The sequence below is a fragment of the Nothobranchius furzeri genome, chromosome 5 (genome assembly GCF_043380555.1).
Source record: "Nothobranchius furzeri strain GRZ-AD chromosome 5, NfurGRZ-RIMD1, whole genome shotgun sequence".
NCBI classification, from domain to species: Eukaryota; Metazoa; Chordata; class Actinopteri; order Cyprinodontiformes; family Nothobranchiidae; genus Nothobranchius; species Nothobranchius furzeri.
Window position 1 is genome coordinate 57,007,636 of NC_091745.1, and position 25,848 is coordinate 57,033,483.

The window sequence follows — 25,848 nt, forward strand, 5'->3', positions numbered from 1 at the left end:
TTGACCATAGGTGAGGGTAGGAACGTAGATCGACCGGTAAATTGAGAGCTTTGCCTTCTGACTCCGCTCTTTCTTCACCACAACAAATCGGTACAATGCTCGCATCACTGCAGACACAGCACCAATCCGTCTGTTGATCTCCCGCTCCATCTTTCCCTCACTCATGAACAAGACCCCGTGATACTTAAGCTGCTCCACTTGAGGCAGGACCCTGACCCGGAGAAGGCATTCTGTCCTTTTCCGACTCAAGACCATGATCTCAGATTTAGAGGAGCTGATTCTCATGCTGTGAACTGCTCCAATGAGAGTCGGATATCATATTTTGATTAAGCTAACAGGACCACATCATCTGCAAAAAGCAGAGACTAAATCCTTAGGCCACCAAAACGGATCCCCTCAACACCTTGGCTGCCCCTAGAAATCCTGTCCATAAAAGTTATGAACAGAATCGGTGACAAAGGGCAGTCATGGCGGAGTCCAACTCTCACTGGAAATGAGCCCGATTTACTGCCGACAATGCGAACCAAGCTCTGACACCAGTCATACAGGGATCTAACAGCCCGTATCAGAGGGCCTGGTACCCCATACTCCCAAATTACCCCCCAGAGGGCCCCCGAGAGACGTGGTTCAACACCTTCTCTAAATCCACAAAACACATGAAGATTGGTTGGACAAACTCATGCACCGGTTGGATATATATCCAGTTGGACACTTGTCCTGTTTGGTATCTTTCCTGTAGTAAGCCTGTCCTGTTGGACACCTGTCCTGTTTGTCATCTGTCCTGTAGTACGCCTGTCCTGTAGTACACCTGTCCTGTTGGACACCTGTCCTGTTTGTCATCTGTCCTGTTTGGCACTGCAGTTTGTGGTTCAGATTTGATGAATAGGACAAAAAAATTGGACATTTTATTCAATGGTGAAGAAACCAGCTCACAGACCCTGTTTAGACATAAATTACATTCTGCTAATATATATGCCTTTTCTCTTGTATGGACCTTGTACCAAACCTAGACCTAAATCTTCCTTAGTGCTCCAAGTACGCAGACTTGGTGTTTAAGTGTTTAAAAGTGTTAAATAATCTGGTTTCAGATCTGTTCTTGGTTTATCTTTATTTGAGACATGGCTCTGTGTGAACTCAGGGAGACAGCGGTGGTCCTTTTGTAGCAGTCGACTGTCTTTCTAAGACCAGTCGCTATCGCCTGCTGGGGGTGGTGAGCTGGGGAACTGGCTGTGCCATGGCCAAGAAACCTGGTGTGTACACCCGAGTGTCCCGGTTTTTGCCCTGGATATCTACAGCCATGAGGGTAATAATCATGTCTCAGTCCTTCTAATTCTATAGAAACACATCCAAACGATTTCTTTCTCAGACATGTTTCATCTTGATTAAACAAATACTTCTGCTCTTATTTCTCCATAGAACTATCACAACTCTCCAGGTGTTCACAAAATGGCCCGAATATGAAACCTTTCTACTGTGTGAGGAGAATAAGGACAGTTTTTTTTTCTTGATGAGACTGTGATCCAGTGACTGAGAGATGAACAGCTGTGGTTTCCCCACTCATCAAGTTTCCACTCCCACTGAAACTATTTACAGAGGATTGTCTCGGTTCACGAGCCTGCATGCATCACTGACCATCCACCAGGGCTGTGGAATAAACGTGGAACCTAAAACCTTCAGCACAAAAAAAACGTCAAAGGACCAACTTAGTAAACAAAACATCATGAAGGACATAATCCCCATGGGCCTCTGAACTAAACAGCAATAGGGTTTACTGAAGCACAAGCCCGTCTCAATGAGCCTGGCTCTGAATCTTAGTCTAGACTCTAAATGTAAATTAGCACTAACAGACGATTAAAAACCTGATGGATTTGTAAGATCAGGAGTGATTATAAAAATAAAGTATTGGATCTTTTCTGCAGTTGAAATGATAAAAATGTCGTCTTACATCAGAAAGCTGTGTGATACGTGCTCTTTCAGATGCTGAGTCTGTCTTCATATAAAACCTAATTTTCTGTAGCTAATTCCACCTAAACCAATGAAGTTGCTGTTTGTGTTCCAGTTTATGTTTTGTTGTAAATATTTTTGTTGATTTATATTTCAGACGTGTATAATTAAACAAACTGCAGATCTGAATGTCAACAGTGCAATAACAATGAATATGTTCTGCAACGCTACACTATTAAATGCACACATTACTGTTTACATGGGATTTTCTTCTTCTCCTGGCGTTAAGCCCTGGCATTAGTGTGTGTTCATTTTCTGATGGTGTAGTTTTATTTACTTAAACCACAAATAAAAGAAAACACTATTAGGAGAATTTGGAACTGACATTTCTGTTCAAAAAATTGCCCCTAACAGATTTCTACTACTTTTGTGGTTTTCACCTGATCACACCCAGACCTGATCACTATCAGACCTGATCACTACCAGACCTGGGGCCTCATTTATCAAGCTTGCTTACGCACAAAACGGGGTCGGAAAACTGCGTAAGCAACTTTCCACGCAAACTTTGGGATTTATGAAATAAAACTTAGCGGAAAAATGTGCGCAACTTTAAGTTGACTAAGGACCTGGCTTACACACATTTTGGATGTGGAGAGCACCTGCAGTGCTGCTGCTGAGAAGGATACAATTATGAAATCCTGCAGCATTATCACTTGTACTGCTTTATTTTCACACAGAACAAGACCCCCCACACGTACACACACACACACACACACACACACACACACACATGCGCACGCACGCACAAACACACACACACAGCATGAAGCGCAGAATACGGATTGCAGAAAATCAGCAGGGGAACAGATTGAGACAGAATGTCATGTGTAACGGAATGAAATGACTGTTTTCCACCTAAAAGTCATTTCCTCCTCTCCTCAGCAAGAACTAATCTGCATGAGATATTGCTCAAGGTCTCATGCTCTGCTTCTAAACTGTTTTCCTTTCCAGCCCAAGAGAAGAATGAAGACAAAGGACACGTTCTTTTTAATAACTCAAAGAACTCTATTTTTAATAAGCTAATCAAACAAAGTATTAGTCAGTAATAAAATGTGAACCAGTTTGTGAAATGAAAATATTAATTACTTGATATTATAATCCTACAGAATATAATAAGTAATATAACTTTAAATGTTTCCACTAGAGACTGATCACACGTAGCGTTAAGACATGACACATTGCTTTTACTGATCCAATCAGAATCTTCCAGATCTGACAGAGGTGTGGTTTTGGTGGTGCTTGGTAAATCTGTCATCTTTTCATTCTACCATAAACCAAAACATCCGAAGTATAAAACTATGCCCACGTCATCTTTAACACGAGTTCAAAGCTTTCTAGTGAAGTTGTTGGAGTGACCATTCCGTAACTTTCCTCTTCAGCCAAAAGAACCAATGACAAGCTGGATAAAATCTGTTGCTGTTCCAACTACTGCAACGGTTCCTTTCAGAATAAAAGCTGAACCATCACGACCCCATTTTGGGTCTTGCTAGATGCCAACAAAACTGCCGTGATCCGGAAGTATCTCAAAGACTGGTCTGGTCGACAACCACTGCTTTTCCTACCGGCTTCGGTTCCAGAGAGGGTCAAGCTTGACCTCGACATTCCTGATCTAACGAAAACTTCCATAAGGGTACGTAGGTCGACAGAATGGCGTCTTCTGTGTTTATGAATCTCCAAATCAAAGCTTAGCGTGAAGACATCACCTTCACTCCCATCAGAACTAATCGTTTCTCCGGATTTGCTGGTTCTGAAATATTCACACATACACCATTCTCATTCTTACCTCACCATACACCTAGTGTTGAAGTTAGTCTAGTTTAATTTGTTTAGTAATAAATCTTTAAACTTTTGAAACTTGACTCACTCTTTTCTTGAAGTTAATACGAAGTGTTGCTCAATCCCTGCAATAAAAAGATCCAATCTTCTGATTAAATTTACTTAAAGATCCATTAAAGTAATGTTTCATATTTCGTGATATTTCACATTTTATGGTTTCTAATTAAATGTAGGAATTTCTTTGCTACACATGAACACATGTGTCCTGTCACTGTGACCTGATTGATCATGCGCCCTGGCTACTTGGATGAAGGAGATTTCCATTTGGCTGACTGGTTAGTGCGCGTGACTTTCACCCGGGAGTCTGGGTATCGAATCCTGATCGGATCATTTTTTTATGTCCGCCACAGATCTCTCTGAAGAACTCAGCATTGACGGCTTCAGCAATGCTGTGCCACTCCATGGATTTTCTCTTATTTGTTTTGCAAAAGCACTTCCTTTCATTTCTCCACCTCACCCACAGGTACCTGAATTTCTGCTCGTGAAATAGCGCTTCCTTGATTTGCGGTCATGATCGAAATGCTGCAACAAGCCGGCTTATGTATATGCATGAGATCCACAAGGCACTTTGCATCGACTATTTATGGCAGTAAGTGGGCATGGTGAAGGCGGGATGTGACTAAAATGCAGCTGAGAAACATTCTCGTTAGTCTCCGATTTATGAAGCGGAGATTGCATGCAGCTGTGCGTACTCCATGTTTGATAGTTCACAAACCTACTTGTGGTAAGTACATTTTTTATACTGAGCTTAAGTACGGTTTTAGTAAGGATTCAATGCAATGTTTGATAAATGAGACCCCTGATCACTACCAGACCAGTAGAAATAAGTATAACTCCAACAGAACCTGGCCAAAAACTGGAAGTAGGCTAAACAATCTCAAAAACAACACACGGAGAACCGGTCTAAGGTGGAGTTTTTGGGCTAGTTGAATTGTTGTGCAGTGCGTGATGCTGGGTGCATGAGGTGGGTTGGGGAGGGAGAAATAGCAGCTGTCAGGAACCTATCATTATGATGCAGTGCTGATGATCAGTTCATCAGACTCATACCTTTTAAATACAGATAGCAGTGCTTTGGGCCATTATGCAGTGGTACCAGTACCACCGCCACTTCAAATTTTGACCTGTCATCATACTGGCACTTTTTCTAGAGTACAGTGCACACAGATACATTTTGGGCGTATTTAATAATCAAAATCTCAGAGATTTCTGAAAAACTTATCTGTTTGTTCTCAAACACTAGTCATTCACAGTCTGGCATGTGATCGATGGAGGGCAGCACTCTGTGCAACAGGCGCATCACTGCCGTGAGGTGTGCCTCGCATACAACATTGTCAGCATCAGCTCAGGCAGGGGAGACAAAAAAAAGACGAGTTATCTGACGCCAAGCACATTCTCGTAATGACCGACAGCAGCAGCAGCTGACCACCCAGTAAATGTGCCAATAGGCAGGGAGACCCATGGAGGTGGAGAGATGGCATCCAAACAGAAATATAGATCATGAGCAAACACAAGACATAAAATGTCAAAGCAAGAGGAGTGTGCTTCACTTGAAAGTGGGCATGATGTTGGAAAAAAAAAACAACATCTTTGTGAGCATAAACATCCAGCTGCTGCTAGTCATGAGACACAAGAGGTGATAATTGTGAGTGGGTGTGAACTGGAGATTAGATTTTACAGCAGCCCTGGTTATGGTTTATGAAATGTCTTGTTAAATGCATAAATCTTCACATTTGATCTTGTTTGTTGATCTCAAACATTTAAAATCGTTTTGGAGCAAATGCGTTGTTGCTTAGAGATCACCGACACAAACAAGCTGCTGAAGTTTTCAATATTTTTCTTTTAAAACAATAAACCAAATCTGTAAAACAGTTGGCTTTGTCATGTTCAGAAAAAGTTTCCAGTAAAGTTTTCAGTTGCTGCTGAACTAGAGCCAATGTGATCAGCTTTCTGTCGGATAAACAACACTTTATGTTAATGAAGCAGAGACTCAATGAAGGTAGCAGTTTAACTAATATGTTTTACACTTATGGTGTTTGTTTGTTTGTTTGAAAACACCTTGTACAATTTGTTAGACCGAGTGTTTCATCATGATAAAAACAACAGTTGTTTTTTTACCTTTTGAATATTTACAGTACAGACCTTAAATACACAACAAACACAACAGGTTAAAAAATACATGTTCAAAATAAAGTTAAATTTAATGTTCCTCAAAGTAAAAGTACATTAACACGAATACAAAATATTTATTTAATTTAAGTCCTAAACAACCACTAACAGTGCGTGAGTAATCTGTAATCTGTAATCCGTCCAGTGATACGATGGAGATGAAAGGACGATCAAGCTCAGCTGGATTTGACTGTAGCGTAGATCACAGAGCTGTCCTTCTCCCTTTCCTGCAACCTAAAAACAAAAATCAGAATTATGTTTTATTAAACCCAAACAAGAGCATTCCCCAACTGTTTATTTTCTCCAGCCATATTGATTATGAGATGCTGATAACAACGTTAAAAATTTTACAGAAAACAAATACTTTCTTATTGTGAAAATTTTAATTTAAAACTAAAAAATAGGTTAGGTGTAGGAGACTATTTTCATGTTCAGCCTGCGTGTTAAACTCAGAGTGACTGATTATAATCAGAAATAACCAATGAAAATGTTTTATTTTTCCAGTGTTCCACATCTTTAAAGCATTGATTCATAATCGAGGCAAGAGCAGGTTCATTTAAAAACAGGATTTTTCTTTCTCTCCTTGAATGCTGCCATATTTGGGAGCTTTAACACTTGACATCTTTAGTTAGCTGTTCCACATTTCAATGTGAGGCTGAACCTACCAGGAGTCATGCGGCTCTCTGCTGTTATTGCTGTGTGAAGGATTTGGGTTTCTGGGTTTGATCTTCACCATGGAGTAAACAACCTCAGCCTCATGAGATGTGGGAACCTAAAAGAAAAGAAGAACCGTTGCTTCTCTTTCTTCACTGTAATTAAAGGTTTTGAGGATTTTTCCATGTGTGAAGCTGCAGTTCTGACCTGAACGGAGACCTTTGGAGGAGATGACGGAAACATGAAGATGTTAGAATAAACTGAGTCGGATGGATCTTTAAAGTCTGATTCTACTGGTCTAGGTCTGGTGTCAAACTCTGCCTCCTAAAAACCCAAAACATTAAAACATCACAATAAGATCAAATGTTTATATATTTTTTCTGTTTCTTTATGGACTCATAAACTCACTTTTTTGACTGAACTGTACTTCTGTTTCTTCCTGCAAAGAGAACATTTTTTGTTAAACTCGGACACATTTAGAGTAGAGATTCACGATATATCCGTATCAATACTGGTATCGGCCGATGGTAGTCATTTTTTAACATATCGTATCGGTCCGATAAATAAAACAGGGCCGATATTAACAACCGATATTTTTTCCATCTTGTTTCCATTTGTTTATCTGTTTCGGGGAGTGTATTTGTTTAGTCATGTCACAGTGGTTGCAATCATCTCAGAACCGTAAATGTGTGTAGTGTGTGAACAAAATAATGTAAATTCAACTTTAATAATTTTCATTCTATACAAACTCTGCTGATTTTAAAAGCATTAATGTCAGTTTATCGGTTATCGGCCAAAACATGATGTAACATGAATGTAGAAAGGATGAAATGTACAAAATGTGCCGTGGTGACAGCAAGCGTGACGGGAACACATCAGTTACACTAACTTCCTTTATTTTTTTGCTGACTCACCAGAGAAGCAGCATGATGCCTACTATCACAAAGACTCCAAGAGCTGCTAACACAGGGAGGGACTGGCTGCCTGAGGGCAAACACAGTCACATTAGATAGAAAACAACTCTCATTAATAAACAACATCTATAAACAAACAAACCTTGCTGCTCTGCCTCCATGGCAAGCATCATCTCCGTGGAGTTGCTTTCTCCCAGCGGGCTCCTGACGATGCAGAGGTAGAGGCCTGTGTGGCTTGGCTCCATGGAGGGAAGAGACAGCACCTGTCCTGACCCCACCTGCACCCAGAGGCTGGAGCTGGAGGTTGCTGACCTTCTGAACCAGGTGTAGTTGTCTGCTGTGGGGTTGGCAGCGCTGGTGCAGGTCAGATTCACTCTGATGCCGTCAGTAACGTGTGGTGGATCCACAGAAAGTGAAACATTGATGGGAGGGTCTGGAGACACGGATCCAAACACGTTGTGAGTTTACAGATGCATCTCCTCCGTCAGGACCCAGAGGCTTTTCTACTCACACAGAACATCTAGGTGGACCTCTGATGAGTTCATGTGGTCGCTGCCTCTCCAGCGGATGCTGTTCCCAGCCTGGCAGTAGTAACGTCCACTCTGACTGGGCTGGACGTCCTGGATGATGTGTCTCTGTCCTGAGCTGATGAACTCTCCGTCCTTAAACAGACTGTAGCCGTTCTGTCTCACAGGAGGCTCCGCCTCGCTGCTGCAGGTAAGAGTCACAGTGTCTCCTGCCACGATGGCTCCAGACGGACTCACCCACAGAGTTACGTTCTTTGGAGCATCTAACCAGGAAACAATCAGGAATTTAAGCCACATAAACTTTTACAAGTGCTGTGGAAAAAGTATTTGTCTCGTTCAGGCTTAAATCAGATCAGTGATGCTTTCATTTATTAAAGAATTATCTGTAGCAGCCTGGTCCTGTGTGAAATTCAGTCATCTCTATTAAAATCATGAATTGATTGTTATTAACCACATTGTTTTGGAATATTTGGATCAGTTCCAGCAGCCACACGCTGACCTGGAGAAGCAAGAAATGACTTATAAACTTTGTGTCTGACGGCATCAGTTAGGCTAAAATATCTCAAAAAGCAACACAGAAAAACATCCAAAACCCAGCAGGTCTGGTTCTACATCATGGCCTGGCTCAAATTTAACACTAACACCTTAATGATCCTCAAATTCACCAAAGCAGAAACAAAAAAGCCTAAAAACTAACTTTTTACGTTTGTTTTTAAGCTACAAATGTACATTTTTCCATTTTTGTCTGACATTTATTTTGTCTTAAGTAGAAATGAACTCATTTTTTACTTGAGGTAAAACCAGTCAGCTACAGCTGGTCGGTGTTCGAGGAAGTAAATAACTCTTATAGTGTATATTTGTGTTTTTGATCTGTATTTGAAGGTAAAACTTAATGATACACTTCAGACTCTAAATAGAAAGTTTTTAAATGAGCTCTTGTTCTCATCACTTTAAAACATAAGAAATTAAAAGTGCACTGCATCAATAAAAATGTCTAAAAAATATAAACATAGACTGGGACAAGCATCATAAACTCACAGTGAACAGTCAGAACCACAAGAGCGGACCGGACCCTCTCCTGGCCTAGGACGGCACAGTGGTACCCCCCAGCATCCTCTCTGCCAGCCTGGAACTCTGGATGGGAGACACGTTGTCCATCTTTGAACCAGGCAACCTCTGGTTGCTCTGGACACCCTGAGCTGCAGCTCAGCCTGACGGTGTCCCCTTCAGCCACGGTGCTCGGCTGCACAGCAGCAGTCAGCTCTGAAACACAACACCTTTATTCACCTTCACCTGAACTGTTGGGAAAACTTCAGCTTTTCCCTTTTTTATCTCCTCACCTCTCACATACAAATAAGCATATGTTTGACTTCTCCATCTGTTCAGTGTTGTTACAAAGCTGAAGAAATATGCTCCTTCATCGGTGGGCTGGACTCTGTCAACCTTCAGATTGCAATCTCCTCTATAGTTCCCCATGTATTTAAAATGATCCGGACCAGATGGAAGTTCAGAGATGGGAATCAGATCCCATCTGCCAGAGATCAGCTGGGCTTTAGACCAGCGTACTGACATGACGATGTTCCCGATGGGGTAGTCGTACTCACACTCTAGAACCACTGATGTCCCTTTGAGAGCACACTGGTTAGTAAGTGTCACGCCCCAGGTCCCACTCCAGACACCTAAAGCATTAAGAATAAAGGTAATAAATGCATTTTTACTGTTGTCATGTTTAGAGTCAGAGTTGTTCTGCTTACCTGGAGTCATAATAAGAATAATCAGAATCCACTTTGCCATCATGGCAACCATCAGTGTGAGTAGCTAAATGCTGTGATGGGGAGAGTAAAAAGGAAACTCTGTTTCTCTTGAGGTGATGTTTAAAAGCAGAAATGAAACGTTCTCCCTCTATTCCTTCCTCTTTAGTACGGCAGTTTTGAAGGAGGATTCAGTTACAAAACTTTGACAAAAAAGTCAAGAAAGTACATAAGCTAAGACAGGATGTGAAGAAGCATGTCAGATGCAGCTGTTACAGCAGAGATCATTCAGCATCCAGCTGTGATCATATTAAGTGACATATACACCAAGTAGTGTTTCTATGGTTACATTGTGATTTCTTAGTAAATATTCTATTTGGTGAAAGATAAACTTTATTGTATTTATCCTAGTGAATCTATAATTAATCGGGTAAACTAGTAGCGCATTCAATGTCAAAGAAATTAAAATGTTATTATCAGGAGAGGGAGAATGTTTAAGTGGTTAGCAAAAGTGTTCAAGCTAATGGCCCCCTCCATGAGGGCACCACAGCTCAACAGAACATCATTGTAGCTTCTTCTGTGGAGACAAACACTTAAAGAAAAATAAAGTTAGCAGCTGAAATAGCAGGAAATAATACAGTTAAAGAGCAGATTGTAGAAGAAAGTAGTCGAGTGTGGAAAGTGGTCAGTATGTCCGCCAGCAGTCTAAGCCTATAGCAGCATAACTACAGAGATAACTCTGGATATCCTAGCCTTTTAGATGGAGGCATGTTGGAGGTAGGGCAAGGGAGAGCCATCTTTACCAACTGTACACTCCACCTCCCTCTACACCCCCACTTGTCCAGATCCAGGCTAACATCAGATTTGAACCATAGGCCCTATTAATTAAAAATGTTTTAAGCCTGGTCTTAAAAGTAGACAAGGTGTCTGCCTCACAGACTAAAGCTGGGAGTTGGTTCCACAAGAGAGGAGCCTGATAGCTAAAAGATCTGCCTCCCACCTTACCGTATTTTCCGCACCATAAGGCTCACCTGATTATAGGGCGCACAGCCAATCAGCGTCCTAGTGAAATGTTTGGTCTGCACATAAGGCTCACCTGATTATAGAACGCACAGCCAATCAGCTTCCTAGTTAAAGGTAGGTCCACACATAAGGCTCCATAACAGCTATAAAAATTATTCAGCAGCAATACTGAAAAAAGCACTCACATTTTTTTTCATTCCTCGTCCATAAATCCCTCAAAATCCTTGTCCTCTGTGTCTGACATGAAGAACTGACCCAGCACTGAACCCAGCGCGCTCGGCTTATCACCGTCAGAGTCAATGTCGTTGCTCGGCTCTCCCGTTGTGATCCTGGCCTTGGTGAAAGCTCAAATAACAGTCTGGACGGAAACGTTAGCCCAGGCATCAGCGATCCACTCACAGATAGTGGCATAAGTCGATCAGCGCTGCCTGCCCGTCTTGGTGAATGTGTGTTCGCCATCAGTCATCCAGCGCTCCCATGCTGCTCGGACTTTCGCTTTGAAGGACCGGTTCACCCCGATGTCCAGTGGCTGGAGTTCTTTGGTTAATCCACCCGGTATGATGGTGAGCTCCATGTTCATCCTCTTCACCTGGATTTTAATGGCGTCGGTGAGATGGGCTCGCATGGAGTCGCAGATCAGCATGGCTGGAGAAGTGTGGAAGAATCCGTCCCGTCTTTTGGTGTACACCTCCCGCAGCCACACCGCCATCATGTCCTCATCCATCCAGCCCTTCGGGTTCGCCTTGATGATCACGTCGGCGGGAAACCTTTCTTTGGGTAAAGTTTTCCGCTGAAGATGACCATCGGCGGCAGCTTCTGGCCATCAGCCTGGCAGGCGAGCACGACGGTGAAGCAAGACTTCTCGTGGCCGGTCGTCCGCACAGACACCGTGCTGGTCCCCATTTTCTCCACGGTCCGGTTCACCGGGATATCGAAGGTAAGCGGGACCTCGTCCATGTTGATGATGTGCTGGGGCCGGATGTTTTTGTCAGCCATCTTCTTAGTGCAATAGGAGCGGAACAACTCTAGCGTCTCAGCGTCTTTTATTTGGTGAGGGTGGGCGGTGCTACGGGCCGGCTCAATGTTTTCCTGCGGACGCAGGTGTGACTGGCTTCACTTACGTCCTTAATACATGTAAAAAGGCACATTCGTATTAAAAGGCGCACTGCCAGTTCAGGGGAAGATCAAAGGTTTTTAATAGCACTTATGGTGTGGAAAATATGGTACATTTAGATATTCTGGGAGCCACCAGTAAACCTGCAGTCTGAGAGCGAAGTGCTCGGTTAGGAACATATGGAACAATCAGATCACTTATGTATGATGGGGCTTGATTATTAAGAGCTTTATATGTGAGAAAGAGGATCTTAAAATCTATTCTGAATTTAACAGGCAGCCAATGTAGGGAAGCAGAGCTATGATCTATTTTTTTAATCCTGGGAAGGATGCTTCTAATCGTAGCAATATTCCGAAGGTGGAAAAAGGAAATCCTACTAACCTGTTTAACATGGGATTTGAATGACATGTCCTGGTGAAAAATAACACCAAGGTTCTTTACTTTGTTCTCAGAGATTAATTTAATGTCATTCAGGTCAGGTGATTGACTAAGCAATTTCCGTTTTTGAATTTCAGGTCCAAAGATGAGAACTTCAGTATTGTCTTAATTTAAATGCAGATTTGAGTTATCCAATTTCTTATGTCTTCAAGACAAGCCTGTCATCTAACTAACCGATTAGGTTCATCAGGGTTAATAGATAGGTTAATAGATAGATAACAGTGGAAGTTTATCCATGCTGTCTAATGACTTTACCAATCGGAAGCATACATAGTAAAACAAACCGGTCCAAGCACTGAACCCTGTGGTACTCCACAAGTAACCTTGGGGTATGGAGATTTGTCATGTACATTTACAAAATGAAAACTATCAGACAGGTAGGATTTAAACCAGCCTAGCGCTGCTCCTTTGATCCCTACAACACGTTCAAGCCTTTCTAAAAGAACATTGCGATCAACTGTGTCAAAGGAAGCACTGAGATCTAACAGGACTAGAACAGACACAAGATTCTTATCTGAGGCCATGAGAATTTCATTTGTAAATTTCACTAATGCAGTTTCAGTGCTGTGATACTCTCTAAAACCAGACTGAAATTCCTCAAACAGATTATTAGTGTTAAAATGCTCACATACTTGGATGGCCACTATTTTCTCAAGGACTTTGGATAAAAATAGAAGGTTAGATATTGGTCTATAGTTCATTGGGTCATCTGGATCCAGAGAAGGCTTCTTAAGTGAAGGTTTGATTACAGCAACCTTAAAATCCTGTGGTACATATCCATTCACCAAGGATAGATTGATTATATCTAGAATGGGTGCAGTAACCAAAGGAAATGCATCTTAAAATAATTTGGTTAGGATTGGATCCAAAATGCAAGTTGAAGGTTTAGATGAAGCTAATGTTTTTGATAACTCTGAAAGCTCAACTGGATCAAAACAGTTCAAACACAGATGAGGTTCTACAGTTACCTCTGATGCTGCCTCACTTACTGAGGAAGAAGAAATTGCATTAGGGATGATGCTAATGATTTTGTTTATGATAGAATTAATTTTACTCGTGAAAAATCCCATAAAGTCATTGCTGCTGAGGGCTAAGGGAATAGATGGTTCAGAACTATGATTCTGTGTAAGTTTGGCAACTGTACTGAAAAGAAATGTAGGATTATTCTTATTCTCCTCAATTAGTAATGAAAAATAAGCAGTTCTAGCTTGTTGTAACTTATTTTTATAAAGCACAAGACTATTTTCCAGGATAAGTAGGACTCCTCCTGGTGTGTAGAGCGCTAGGTTCTCTCCAGTGTCTAGAGTTTTGTTTTAAAGTTCGTAAATCAGAATTAAACCAGGGAGCCATTTGTGATGATTCACGAGCCGAGGTGAGTGCTATTCCTCAATAAACAATCTTTGAGGTTCTTTTCTCCCGCCTCCGCCTGCCCAGCTCTACAAAGGGGGTCTGGTCTTCCAGGTTTGGCGGATCCTCGACTCACGTCCCCGGGGACGTGGGGTGCAATATCTGGTGGAAAGGGAGGGGTATGGTACAGAGGAACGTTCGTGGATTCCTCTGTCGTGCATCGAAGACCCCTCCCTCATCGCGGACTTTGAAGCCTCCAGGTCCGCTGCTGGGCCCGTTGGGGGGTGGGGGTGGGGGTGGGGGGGTGTCACGATTCACGAGCCGAAGTGAGTGCTCTTCCTCAATAAACCATCTTTGAGGTTATTTTCCACAGGTGAGGAGCGGAGGGGACACCAGCTTTGCTGGATTCGCAATCAGAGGCTCTGGTATAAAGGGAGGATGGAGACATCACTCGACGTCGGATGATTGCTATAGTTTTGGTTAGCTCCTGCCACTATTATTCGCCTGTTTGCTCGCTTGTGTATTCGTGATTGGATTATTTGAATCTCTGACCTTGGATTGGTTTTGGATTATGACTTTGGACTCATCTCTGAACCCCTGTCTGCTTTGCCCTGTTTAGGAACCACTACCATGTCCATTACCTTTGCCGCTAAAATCCCGGATCTCCAGGACTTCGTCCCATCCTGCTCCACGGCTCCTACCCTTCCCCTCTTTGCTTCCTCACCCACCTCACTCAACTGGACCTTCGTCCTTAATCACCTCGGCTCGCCACCTTCCCCGCTATTCGTGGAACTTGAACTCTGGACTAACGCCTTACGGCATCCTACTCACTGGACTTACTAGTGCATCCTTAGTTCCCGTTTTCATGACAAAAGACTTTATTTTTACTTACTCCAAGTTATCGTGTTGATTCTGCGTGTCTTGGGTTAGACGCCTCCCGCTAGTCATGACACCAACTTCTTGTGCTTAATTACCTTCTTTTTTATCATCATTTAATGCCAAACGTGAAGAAGAAGTAACATCATGAACTAAATCATCAATTTGTGAAGGGCTAGAAATGAAAAATTGCCCTCTGCTATGTTCCTCTGAGATGCTGAGGACAGTAAAATGGAACAGTTGATTTAAAAGATGCAACAGCATTGTCAGATGGAGACAGACTATAGTGAAATTTACTTTCGTGTCTCGAGAACTCAGTTATAAAAACTCAAAGGTTGTCAAAAAGTGGTCAGAGAGGACTGTATTATGTGGAAATATTATTTCCTCACTCTATGCCAGGGGTCCCCAATCCTGTTCCTGGAGGGCCGGTATCCTGCATGTTTTAGTTTTAACTCTGTTTCAGCACATCTGATTTCAATCAGCAGCTAATTAACAGGCTTCTGCAGAGCCTGATGAGCTGCTGCACAGGTGTTTCAACCACTGAATCAAGTCTGTTGGAGCAGAAAAAACACAAAACCTGCTGGATACTGGCCCTCCAGGACCAAGATTGGGGACTCCTGCTCTATGCCATAAATCATCACAAGATCTAATGTATGATGGCATGAGTAGGTGGAGCTATGTATTCTTTGGGTAAACCCAAATGAGTCTAAGATATTCCTAAAGGCTACACTGAAGCTATCACTTTCAATGTCCACATTAATGTTAAAATCCCCCACTACAGTGACTTTATCAGTATTTAACACCAAATCAGATAAAATATCAGAGATATGTTGTAAAAAGTAAGGTAACTGTTGGACAATACAAAACTAAAAACAAGAGTGGTTTTACAGTTTTGCAATCTGGATTAGACATGTTAAGAATAAGATGGTCAAAAGAACTGTAACTATTACTTGGTAAGGGATTGATTAATAGGTCTGAATGAAAAATGGTTGCTACTCCTCCTCCTCGCTCTGTACTTTGAGCAATCTCAGGATTCTGTGAGAGAGAGCAAAGAAATCTGATTATCACAAATCAAGTCATTAACTAACAAAGTCATAAAAAATAGACCTAATGTTCAATAACCCACATTTAATTTTTATAGTTTTCTGCTCAGTTGAATTTGTTATAATTTTTATGAGATTTCCATGATTTGCTTTGTTAAGCCTGATATTTTATCTGTGTGATTTTGGCCGTGGGCAGGACACTGTCTCTATGGGGTAGTGGGTGGGTAACAGTACTGAAGCTGCAGAGGGGTGTGTTAAACTATGACTCTGCTTCCTGGACTGGACCCTGGGTTATCATGGAGGACTAATAAAATTGGCCATGTTCCTGTCATTAAAGGGACATTATGGAAGTTTGACAGCCAAAACATGAATAGAAACAATAAATCTCTTCTTCATACATTCTCTTGCAATGCCCTGGTCCTGTAGAATGAGCCCTGGCATTTTTACTGTGATTGCCTGTTTTTCTGTAAAATAACAGAAAAGGAAGAGTTGTTCTGGTCGAGCAGGCTGCTTCATGCGCGTTCACGCTCAGACATAGCCCGTAGCATTTGCTATCCGTAGCTTTAGCAGCAGAGAGAGAGTGCCAACTCAGCGACTTTGTCACTGTTCCTAACACCTAGTGACAAACCTAACTACATTTCTGAGGACAATTAGCTACTTTCTGTAGAACTTTCTTCTAGATATTTCCTGCAAATTAGCAACAAAATAGCCATTTTCGCTTCGAACCGTTCTTTGGTTTGATGTTGTTTCAGGTGTCATCAAGGATATAAAAGTTACAGATGCTGTGAATGCAACTAGAGTGTAGCTCACCTTGTAAGATGTCTGAATCCCATGCAGAAGACCTTGGTTTAATTCCGGGTGAGAACATAGTTGATTTAGAGTTTCTTTTTTACATTAATGGTATATTTTTTTACAGTAGGAGGCCCAAATTTTTATTTGAGACTCGCCGAACGGCATTGAATTCACAGATAAAAAAGATGTGGGTTCAACTTTCATTTTGGAACAATTTTTCAAGCAAGGGAAGGGAATGATCTGAGCATGCAGGAGGACTGACCCATCATAAACCATTGTCGGCTGTGCTGAAGAGAAAGGTACAGAACCAAATTATTTAATTAATTAGCTGCACGTTCTCCTGTCCTCTGTCCTCCGGGCCACACACACATGGGACTGTCTCAGCTGTTATTTTCGTTAAGGAGTGTTGCACGTACAGCATGCACGCTTCGTGCACAAGCCTACTATTGAAGCTGCCGTTACGCTTTTGGCCTGAGGGGGCAATCATGAGCATAAAAATTCAAAAGTCTGTAAAGTCCCTTTAAACCAGGGAGTAGGGTTCACTGCAGGAACTGGTCTGGTTCTGACAGGACAGATGTTGTCCAGAATGGAGAGTCAGTGCTCATTAAACTGAGAAGTTAAGGAATCTCGGTCATTATCAGAAGAACAGGTTGGTTTAAAAGCAGCAGAAAATTTGCTAGCTGTGCTTTCATTAGGAAAACAAGAACTAGCCAAATGGTGAGCAGGAGGTGGGGACACTGACAAGAAACTGACCAGTAAAAGAAAATGCAATGATGATCTGAAATATAAACATCCTTGGGACAAACACTGTCAGCATTTAAACCCAGGGTAAAAACTAGGTCCAGCGTGTGCCCCTAGGTGTGTGTAGGGCCAGAAACATGTTGAGTAAAGCTGAAGGAGTCCATGAGGCTGGAGAAGCTCATGGCAAAGTGGTCTGTGTCTGGACTGGCTAAGAAAAGAATATTCACTCTGGCAGAGTTCAATCAGACCAGAAAAATCTGATGTTTGCTGCCAAACTTCAGTCAGAAACAGAAATTCCACGCAATCCCCCGGTCGGCCCATGGCATGCTGGATTTTTATCTTCACGTTGGCCAAGGACACCTGGAGGTCCCACCAGTGGAGCTTATAAAGGGTGCTGGGAAGAGGACGTTATGGAGCTCTCTGTGGGTGCTGCTACACCCACAATCCAGACCTGGATGAGATTAGATAAGATTTGTCCCAGACTCAGAAAAGCAATCATCAATAGCTGAACAACGTGTTCTGCCCAGAGTAACAGAAAGAGGATAACATTTATAATGAAAACATTAAATTTTAGCTGAAAATCTTAAAAAACCGATGGTGACATTTTTGCATTTTCTAACATTAGCTGATTGAGGTAACCATCTTGAATCAAGCTGACTGAAACGCTAATAATATGAGGTGGTTACTGTGTCTGAGTGTATTGGGGCTCACTAGAATAATACTTTTCTGAGCTGATGACTCCGAGGCACTTTACACCATAGAAAATCATTCATCTATTCTCACACTGAAAGAGATAAGGCTGTCGCACCACCACCAGGATTCAAAGAGGGTGAAGTGTCTTGTATAAGGACACAACTGAGCCAGGGGTTTAACTAGCAACCCACTGATTAGAAAGCAGTCTCCTAAACCCTGAACCTAATTCAGAAACCACAAGGCATTATTGTCATTGCATGGTAACGCTGTGAAACTGGATGACACAGAAATGGTGTATTAGATAAGAGATAAACTAAACAAACAAAAAAATAATACATACATTCTTTACTGGATGCCGTGCAAGTAGCTTTGGGGCAGCAACAGTTAAGTGAAGTGATTTATTTCACTGATGAGTGGAACTTCTGCTTTAATGGTCCTGACTGAAGAAGCCGCCCCCTCAGTCTGCTGGTTCTTGCTTGCTGAGGTGGGAGGGTCTTTGGGCCCTTCTGACATAGTGCGACGTGGAGAGAACTTCCAGGCAGTGCATGAATGAATTGTAGCCTATTTTTATACTTGTTAAAATCCATATTTTACTTCCACTAGATGGAGCCAACGAGTCACACACTCAGCAAACTCTCCCGATGAACTGATTCTGAGATGAATCCTTAGCAGGACATCTTCATTGCTTCTGATTTAATTAAATTAATGATCACCCTAAACCTTACTCCATCTGATGCATATTTTACACAATCTTGTCCAAAACTAAAGTTATTCTCAGTTTTCAGAAACATTCCCACATCCTGGAAAGATTATTCTGGACCTGTTCAGTCTGATTGTGCTCATATTACATAGCTGTATCAAATTAGTGCTTGAACAATTAGTGGTAAAATGTATTTTCTTATAAGATTAAACTACAATTTTTTTTAAACTACAAACAGAAGAGTTGATCTAATCTGAATAAATCTGGAAGAGCCAGAGGACAACGTCCTCATCAGAGGACACAAGCTGTATGAATAAACTGAAATGCTCATGATTTCTTTCCTGGGAGGTTTTCACTAAAAAATTTCTAATAAAATCTTAATATTTCACTTTCTTCATCGAAATATCAGACCTTGAACTTCTGACTCAACACAGGTTATTCTGAGTGACATGTCAGAGAGTCTAATTGCATGAAAATGTTTTTTCCTGACTGGGATGTTGAGTCATGTGAGGGAACCCAGCAGGTCCAGAACACGTTTGAGTAACCGTATGGTTGTTTCTACCAGCTGTTTTTTCATTCTGGCAGAGCTGAAACGTAGTGTGACATGTTTAGGTTCCTCACATTGAGTAACGCTGTCTCTGTGGACATCAAACGCTCGTGTCTCAATATCTTTCTGCTCAGATCTGTCACCGTGGAAACTCTCTGATGTGCTGTGAAAAAGAATGAGTCCACCTCTGATTTCTACTCTTTCATCATCACATTTCAGTCAGAACTAGAAAAAAGTGAATAAACTGCATTAAGATCATAATTAGGGAGTCATTCTGTTAGGTAATTTTAATCTATGTTGGGTATTTTAATTTAGCATTATTCACTATTATGTTGCGTATTTTAATTTATATTATTGTTCTTATAATACCTTAAACTTATATTACCTTAAAGGAAGTCAGAACACACACACAGAGGGATTAGATTCTTAAATTTAGTAAACTGTAACAAACCTATTAAACAGACAAACTCTCTGTAGAGGGTGAGAGAATCAGACCATACAACACGGAAGCCATTTTCCTCTCACAAAGGAGCCGGGAGCTCATGGAGGGGTTTTTATTGAATCCAAAATGTTCACACCCACAAATTCCACAATCACAAGAGAAGTTTCTAGATTTGAGCTAATTTTCCTACCTGACCAGTTTGCTTTTAACTAATGGAAAACACTTTGGTCTTAGAATGCACAGGACAAAAGAAAACTTCAGATACTGGATCAAAATGCCTAAAGCAGAAAGGAGTTTCTGAAAACACCCAAACATAAAAACAAGTAAGGTCAGGTTTTTCCCCAACACATTTAAGAAAAGATTTCACAACAAAGATGAATAAATAAAAATACCTAACACATTCCATGGTAACAAACTCCATCTGTGATCCTTGTTAATCGTCTGGTTCATAAAGTCAGAAAGATGCTTTTTAAAAATCAAATTTACAACATGAAGTGGTCTCAACAAGATCAGTGCCGTGAAAAAATCCTCTTCAGTTTTATCCAGAATGATTGGTCATTTCATTTGTTACAGGTTGCAACCAGTTCTATGTTCATGTTTTCATCTTCAAACATCATCACTTCATCACACAGCAGGCCGGGAGGGTGGGGGGTGAAAAGGAGAGGAGAGTGGAATGGGATCTGTACCGGGAGCTGCGCTGACACAACGGATGTGGTCCGGTTTCACTCGTAATGGCGTCAGAATTCACTCCAATCACAACTAAATAGATGATGTGTTCCTCAGCTGAGAGACAGGAAGGGAAGAAAAAATGACAGGTTTGAATATCAGGAGGACATAAACTCTACAAACAACACTCATTCAGCACAAAAACACACGTTTTAAATCCAGAAATGTTGAGAAATTATGTTCTAGTTCAATCTCTCAGTCAGCATCATGCTAATTTCTGCAAAATCGCAACTTCCTGTTAGCGTCAGTGTGTTGGAAGTACATCTCAAATACAAAAGCACCCACATTTAGCTCAAAATCTGAGTTATAGTCTTTAGCTTTAATGGCCATCTTGAATTAGCACTCCAAAGGTTAACCACTTGTGGGTGATCAAACTTGGACATTAGTTGAGTTTCCCCCTGAGCGATATGATATTTTCTACCTGATGAGGATGTGTCCTCTGCTCAGTGGCGAGGCTGGGGCAGTAAAGTGTAAACGACCTTGGGGGAATCCTTGGAACTTCTGCCTCCACCTGGTGGCAGGCTGTGTATCTGCACCTGATCTGGGCTGAAGCAACAACAAACACAGAATGAGCCCAACTAAACACCAGAAACACAAAATCATCCACAGGCACGAAGATGATTTGTGTGGTTTAATTTAAAAACAAAACACCATCTAGATCCAAGAAGATGTTGTAGCATTAGGAGTTTACCTGGGCAGCATGGAGTAGTGGACAGTGATGTAGCTGGAAGCACAGCTGTGATTTACAGCTTGTGAGAGAGGCAGTGCATCCGTCAGAGAAATGACTGAGGGATGGGAGCTGTCCCGGGCATCCTCCGGCTCCTCCTGCATACACATAAACACGTCTTCAGTAAATACTTTCCTACAGTTTTCTTATAGTTGATGCAAACATCATAAAACACAACCAGATACCAACCGCCATGGTGGCCTTTCTGACCGGGAGAGTTTGTTCAGTTGACTCACAGCACACGGTGTCAGCTGTCACAGGAGGAGGATGGGGGTCAGAGCATGCACACACACACACACACACACACACACACACACACACACACACACACACACACACACACACACACACACACACACACACACACACACACACACACACACACACACACACACACACACACACAATCATAAGTGTGTTTGGACCCTGAGTAACTCTGAGACTAAATAGATGGAAGTACCGTGTTTGCCTTGTCTGCTGTCTCAGCTCTGTGTGTTCTTACTGTGAGGACAAAGAGAGAAGGACAGAGGGACAGGGACATTAAAGGTCCAGCACTCCTCAAAGGAATGCATGTCACCCCCTGGTTTCAAGCCAGAGTATGTTGAACAATGATGGAGTCATTACTATTAGAGGATAGGATGGATGGATCGTGCTCCCCACGTTTGTACTAAAGTTCCATATGGATGAAGTACCTGCTTCCTACCAACTACAAAACCTAACAGGGTTTAGGTGATGTGTACATGCATTAGTACACAGAGACAGCTGCTGCAGCGGCATTAGTGTTTCTGGTCACCTGATCATGATAGCCAAGGTGAGACTGATCAGTCCAGCAGACACGCCCACTGCTGAAGCCAAGGTGATTACCTTTACATGACCTGAAAGAGGAGGAAGCATAAATTTGACTGGAAGCATCAAGGAAACTCAAGTGCAAAGAGCTAAAAATGAACAGCAGACACAAAAATGGAAACTGAACAGAAAGCGAGTAAAAAGTGAAAGGAGCAGCGAGATCATCGGCCGTCTAGACTGAAATCTTGTGTTTCCAGCTCTAATTTCCAAACTCGAGGAGTTTTCCACAGCACCTCATCGCCCCCTCCCCTCCTGTTACTCATGACTCACCGTGAATCATAGAGACACTGTCCCAAATCATGAGACAATGAAAAGCAGAGCCTGGACCAGCCAGATAGTGACAGGGAGGTTTCAACGCTCATCTTATCTGAAAATCTGCAGTGGGTATAAACACCTACAATCCACCAGACTGTTTTTACCCCATATAACATCTGAGATAATCAAAAACATGTCAGTAAATCAGAGGCAGGTGTGTCTCTATATCAGTGGCACCTTTTTCCTCAAAGGATAAAAGTTACAGAACAGAACCAGTGATGAACAGCTTCAGACCCTCACAGCAAGTCTGGATGTGACAGAAAAATCTGCTGACATTTGTCAACTTCTTGGGTAAAAAAAGGAATAAAAACAGAAGATCAAATTTTCACATTTACAGACAGAGCAACATAAAATGTGAAAGACGCACATCGTAGCAGGCAGGGTTTATTGTGTCACCTCTGACTCTGACAGTGAGGACCGGGGAACTGTCGACTCCGATTTGATTCTGGGCCTTGCAGTAATACCGACCACTCTCATCAGGACCGACCTTTGAGATGGTGAAGAAGGGACCAGACTTGGAGGCCCACGCTGCTTTAGTGAAAACTGAAAAAAAGGTAATCTATTTTCTGCAATAGAAATGTATAAAAAACTGCAGTCTTCTACCAAAGAGACTGAAGTATGTCTGATCTCATACTGGTACTCTAGAGATGCTAACACTGAACAGAAACCCTGTCTGGAGCTAAGCGGTGCCAGGTGGTCCACTGCTAAGTAGGCCTGACTGCTGCAGGTCAAGGTCAGGGTTCCACCAGCATCCACCACACTGGAGGGACGAGCCAGAATGGGCGTGTTCTTAGAAGGATCTAGAGAGGGAGCCAAAAGTATATGTAGGTGTAACGTTTCTCTAGAGATATCTATAAAAAAGACGAACAAAAGTAAAATTGGTAAAATTCACCCAACTGTTCAAATCAGAGACAATGAGAGCAGGAGACAGAGCAGAGGTTACTTTAGAGACAGAAACAGTGTTTATCCTACTTACACAGAACAGTGAGTGAAGTAACGAGGGAGGTTTGTGGTCCGACTCGGTTGGATGCCACGCAGAAGTACTGGCCGGCATGGTGAGCTTGCACAGACGGGAAACTCAGAGTCTGAACGTTACCTTTAGTCATCACCTCTGAGATCCGATACCAAGCATACCTGCAAGAGAAGTAGACATGAAGGAAGATCATCCAAACGCCGTAGCTTCAGACAACAAATATATAATGGTAAAATGAATGAATCACTTTACTGTTTCAGTGGTGTAAGTATCTGAACAGTGAGAGACAGAACAATTACCGCCTAACAAATGCCTCCCAGAACACCACACCCGTACCATCAAACATTATGCATGGGGTACTTTCTGCCTAGGGGATGGGACAACTGCACCACATAGGGAGCCACGTACGGGTGGGACGTGTCCCCTCCAATATTGGACTAACTCCCCCCCCCCCCCCCCCCCCCATGACACGGAGAAGAAAAAATTTGATTTTGAAATATTAGACTCGCAAGCTTTTATTTTGAAAGACACCGCAGACTTCTCACCAAGCCCCCACAATGCAGCTCTGAAATTGAGTCAAACCCGGAAGTGAAATAAATTGCAGTTCCACCTTCATCCAGTGGGGGCTGGTGTCAGAAGCGAGCAAATCCTCACTGACTCCCATGTTAAAAATACCAATTTCACAGCAGAAATAAACATGTTTACAGCCTGGTACCAAAACATGTTTTTTGTTTAAATGATCTAGTTTACACTCATGACAACTCTGAGGGGGGTGAATTTTTTTCTCACTCTTCTGTTTAAGTGTATTAAAAGCCTAAAATTCTGTATAATTAAAGAGCATCAGACCCACGTGACCACAGAGCTAGCTCCATGGAAAGGCCTCAGTAGAGCCTCGGTCTGGCCTGGAAACTGTTCCGGGATTTTGAGTCTCTGTGTTTGTGTATTCTTTTTTGGATATTTTTAGTGCAATTGTTGGACAAAATGACTTGCTGTGGCATTAATTGCACTAATAGAGCGTCCAAGGAGTCTCCACTTCATTTTTTTCGGTAAGTAAAATTATATTTATGTATTTTAGGTCACTGCCGAGCTGAGCTTAGATTTTAACATGTACTGTTTAACCATGAAATTTAAATGTAATAGGGTAAAACCCAGTGCATTTAACATAATGCTGCACTTTAGAAAATGGGTTGAAATATAACATGTTGGTGGAGCTGGGTTCCGACTATCGGCTTGTGGAGTTCTCGGGAGACCGATGTTTTCCACCCTTATCCCCTCCCCGCAGCCCGGTCAATCTCTGTCTGATCGCGGCTTCTGTGTGCTGCGTGGGCTGACGGCTTGTGGAGCTCTGGGATGGAAACCTTTCCACCCGGTTCTCCCCAGCGGCAGCTCTGCGCATCTCAGATACCAGCGGCGCTTGTCTGCTGTGCGGCTGCCGGCTTGTGGAGGTCTCCGAGACCTCTGTGTTCCACCCGGTTTTACCCAGCGCGGTCAGCCCGGCGTATCTCTGACTCAGAAGCTCTGGTGTGGTGCACAGTTAACTCCGGTTGTAGCTAGGTTGCTACCTCCATTAGCTTAGCTCCCCTCCGCGTTAGCTTTGGGTTAGCTTCAGGTTAGCTTGTAGCTAGTTCGACCAGGTGTCGTCAGTCGATCCCAGCCTTACAGCCCCACCCTCAGCTCCACCTCTCTTCCCTTTTATGGAATTGTCTGGGCTTGACGGAACCTGTGACACGGCCAAAATGGCGGTGGTGACCACCTCCCATTTTAGCAGAAAAACTTATTGGAGTCTATGGAAACCCATTGTCCATATATTTATGTTGATGCTTCTCATCGACACAGCCCCTCCCCTCAGGGAGTTAGACAGGCTGGCTGAGTGAAGCGGGAGTTGGCGCCGGGACGACAGCAGCTCGGCGAGTTCTTCTCATGGGCAAAAAAAGAAAGAAAGGAATTGTGAGTTGGTAATAATTTAGTCCAAGAGGATAATTGTATTTCTGGTCAAACGTTAGACTGGCTGACTTACGTAAACATCTTGCTAGGCAGCATTAAACATTAAACAACACTACTAGTCAACAGAAAATGGCGAATTAGACAAGATTTGACAGTAACAGACAAAAACCATTTGACACGAAATAAATAAAAAAGTAGAATCTCCACATAAAAATGGAATTTGTAAGTGTGATTGTTGCTTGTTTGTGACATTCTCATCACATTTTATTTTTAAACCTTATTCATGTCACTTTTTTCATATAAGAGACCAGAGGAAGTTCAGCAGGAAAATGATGAAGAAGGTGAGACAGGCAGCGCCAGACCTGCTGAGGGTGAGACAGGGAGCACCAGACCTGCGTAGGTAGGTGCAACAATGAAGAGTGAGATTTTAGATGGTTGATGATGAGAGGAAGATTCGAGCATGATAACAAGTGAGCACGACTAACAACCATGATTTTAACATTGCACTAGTCCTCCAACAGTATTTTTTACTTCTTATTCATGTCCACTGTTTTTTTTATTAGAGATCAGATGAAGTTCAACAGTAACCTGCTGACAGTGAGACAGGGAGAGCCAGACCTGCTGAGGGCGAGACAGGGAGAGCCAAACCTGCTGAGGGTGAGACAGGGAGAGCCATACCTGCTGAGGGTGAGACAGGGAGAGCCAGACC

General features: G+C 42.4%; 3 protein-coding genes across 4 annotated transcripts in view; 1 reads left to right on the forward strand and 2 right to left on the reverse strand.

The window, feature by feature from the left end:
* The window catches only part of hpn (hepsin), a 58,785-nt gene extending 57,073 nt beyond the window's left edge, over window positions 1-1,712 (forward strand). Inside the window, exons 13-14 of the mRNA XM_054740650.2 lie at window positions 1,139-1,303; window positions 1,417-1,712. Coding sequence (XP_054596625.1) covers window positions 1,139-1,303; window positions 1,417-1,461 — 210 coding nt within the window. The 3' untranslated portion in view covers window positions 1,462-1,712. The remainder of the gene's footprint in view (window positions 1-1,138; window positions 1,304-1,416) is intronic.
* A 4,303-nt stretch (window positions 1,713-6,015) lies between these two features.
* Window positions 6,016-10,009, reverse strand: LOC107378963 (B-cell receptor CD22). The gene is made up of 10 exons (XM_015949482.3): window positions 9,856-10,009; window positions 9,442-9,780; window positions 9,140-9,364; window positions 8,086-8,364; window positions 7,717-8,007; window positions 7,575-7,644; window positions 7,069-7,099; window positions 6,868-6,984; window positions 6,672-6,778; window positions 6,016-6,240 (listed from the first exon to the last, which is right to left on the reverse strand). The coding sequence occupies exons 1-10, from the start codon at window positions 9,905-9,907 to the stop codon at window positions 6,183-6,185; spliced, it is 1,569 nt and encodes a 522-aa protein (XP_015804968.1). The 5' UTR covers window positions 9,908-10,009; the 3' UTR covers window positions 6,016-6,182.
* A 10,249-nt stretch (window positions 10,010-20,258) lies between these two features.
* Window positions 20,259-23,526, reverse strand: LOC107378966 (uncharacterized). Of its 2 annotated transcripts, XM_070550943.1 has the most exons (7): window positions 22,619-22,751; window positions 21,855-21,936; window positions 21,522-21,562; window positions 21,251-21,312; window positions 21,026-21,159; window positions 20,756-20,880; window positions 20,259-20,391 (listed from the first exon to the last, which is right to left on the reverse strand). In XM_070550943.1, the coding sequence occupies exons 4-6, from the start codon at window positions 21,254-21,256 to the stop codon at window positions 20,778-20,780; spliced, it is 243 nt and encodes an 80-aa protein (XP_070407044.1). In that variant the 5' UTR covers window positions 21,257-21,312; window positions 21,522-21,562; window positions 21,855-21,936; window positions 22,619-22,751; the 3' UTR covers window positions 20,259-20,391; window positions 20,756-20,777. The 2 variants fall into 2 exon arrangements, 1 of the variants encoding a protein (XP_070407044.1); XR_011520509.1 differs by lacking the exons at window positions 20,259-20,391; window positions 20,756-20,880 and adding an exon at window positions 23,199-23,526 and having other exon boundaries at window positions 22,619-23,022.
* Between the last annotated feature and the right edge of the window lie 2,322 nt (window positions 23,527-25,848).

Coding starts and splice junctions, on each gene's coding strand:
- LOC107378966 (XM_070550943.1), bottom strand. Junction 20,881..21,025: donor CACTACTCCATGCTGCCCAG/GTAAACTCCTAA, acceptor TTGTTGCTTCAG/CCCAGATCAGGTGCAGATAC.
- LOC107378963 (XM_015949482.3), bottom strand. CDS start 9,907: ATGGTTGCCATGATGGCAAAGTGGATTCTGATTATTCTTATTATGACT. Junction 9,781..9,855: donor TATTCTTATTATGACTCCAG/GTAAGCAGAACA, acceptor TTAATGCTTTAG/GTGTCTGGAGTGGGACCTGG. Junction 8,365..9,139: donor TGTGGTTCTGACTGTTCACT/GTGAGTTTATGA, acceptor TTTCCTGGTTAG/ATGCTCCAAAGAACGTAACT.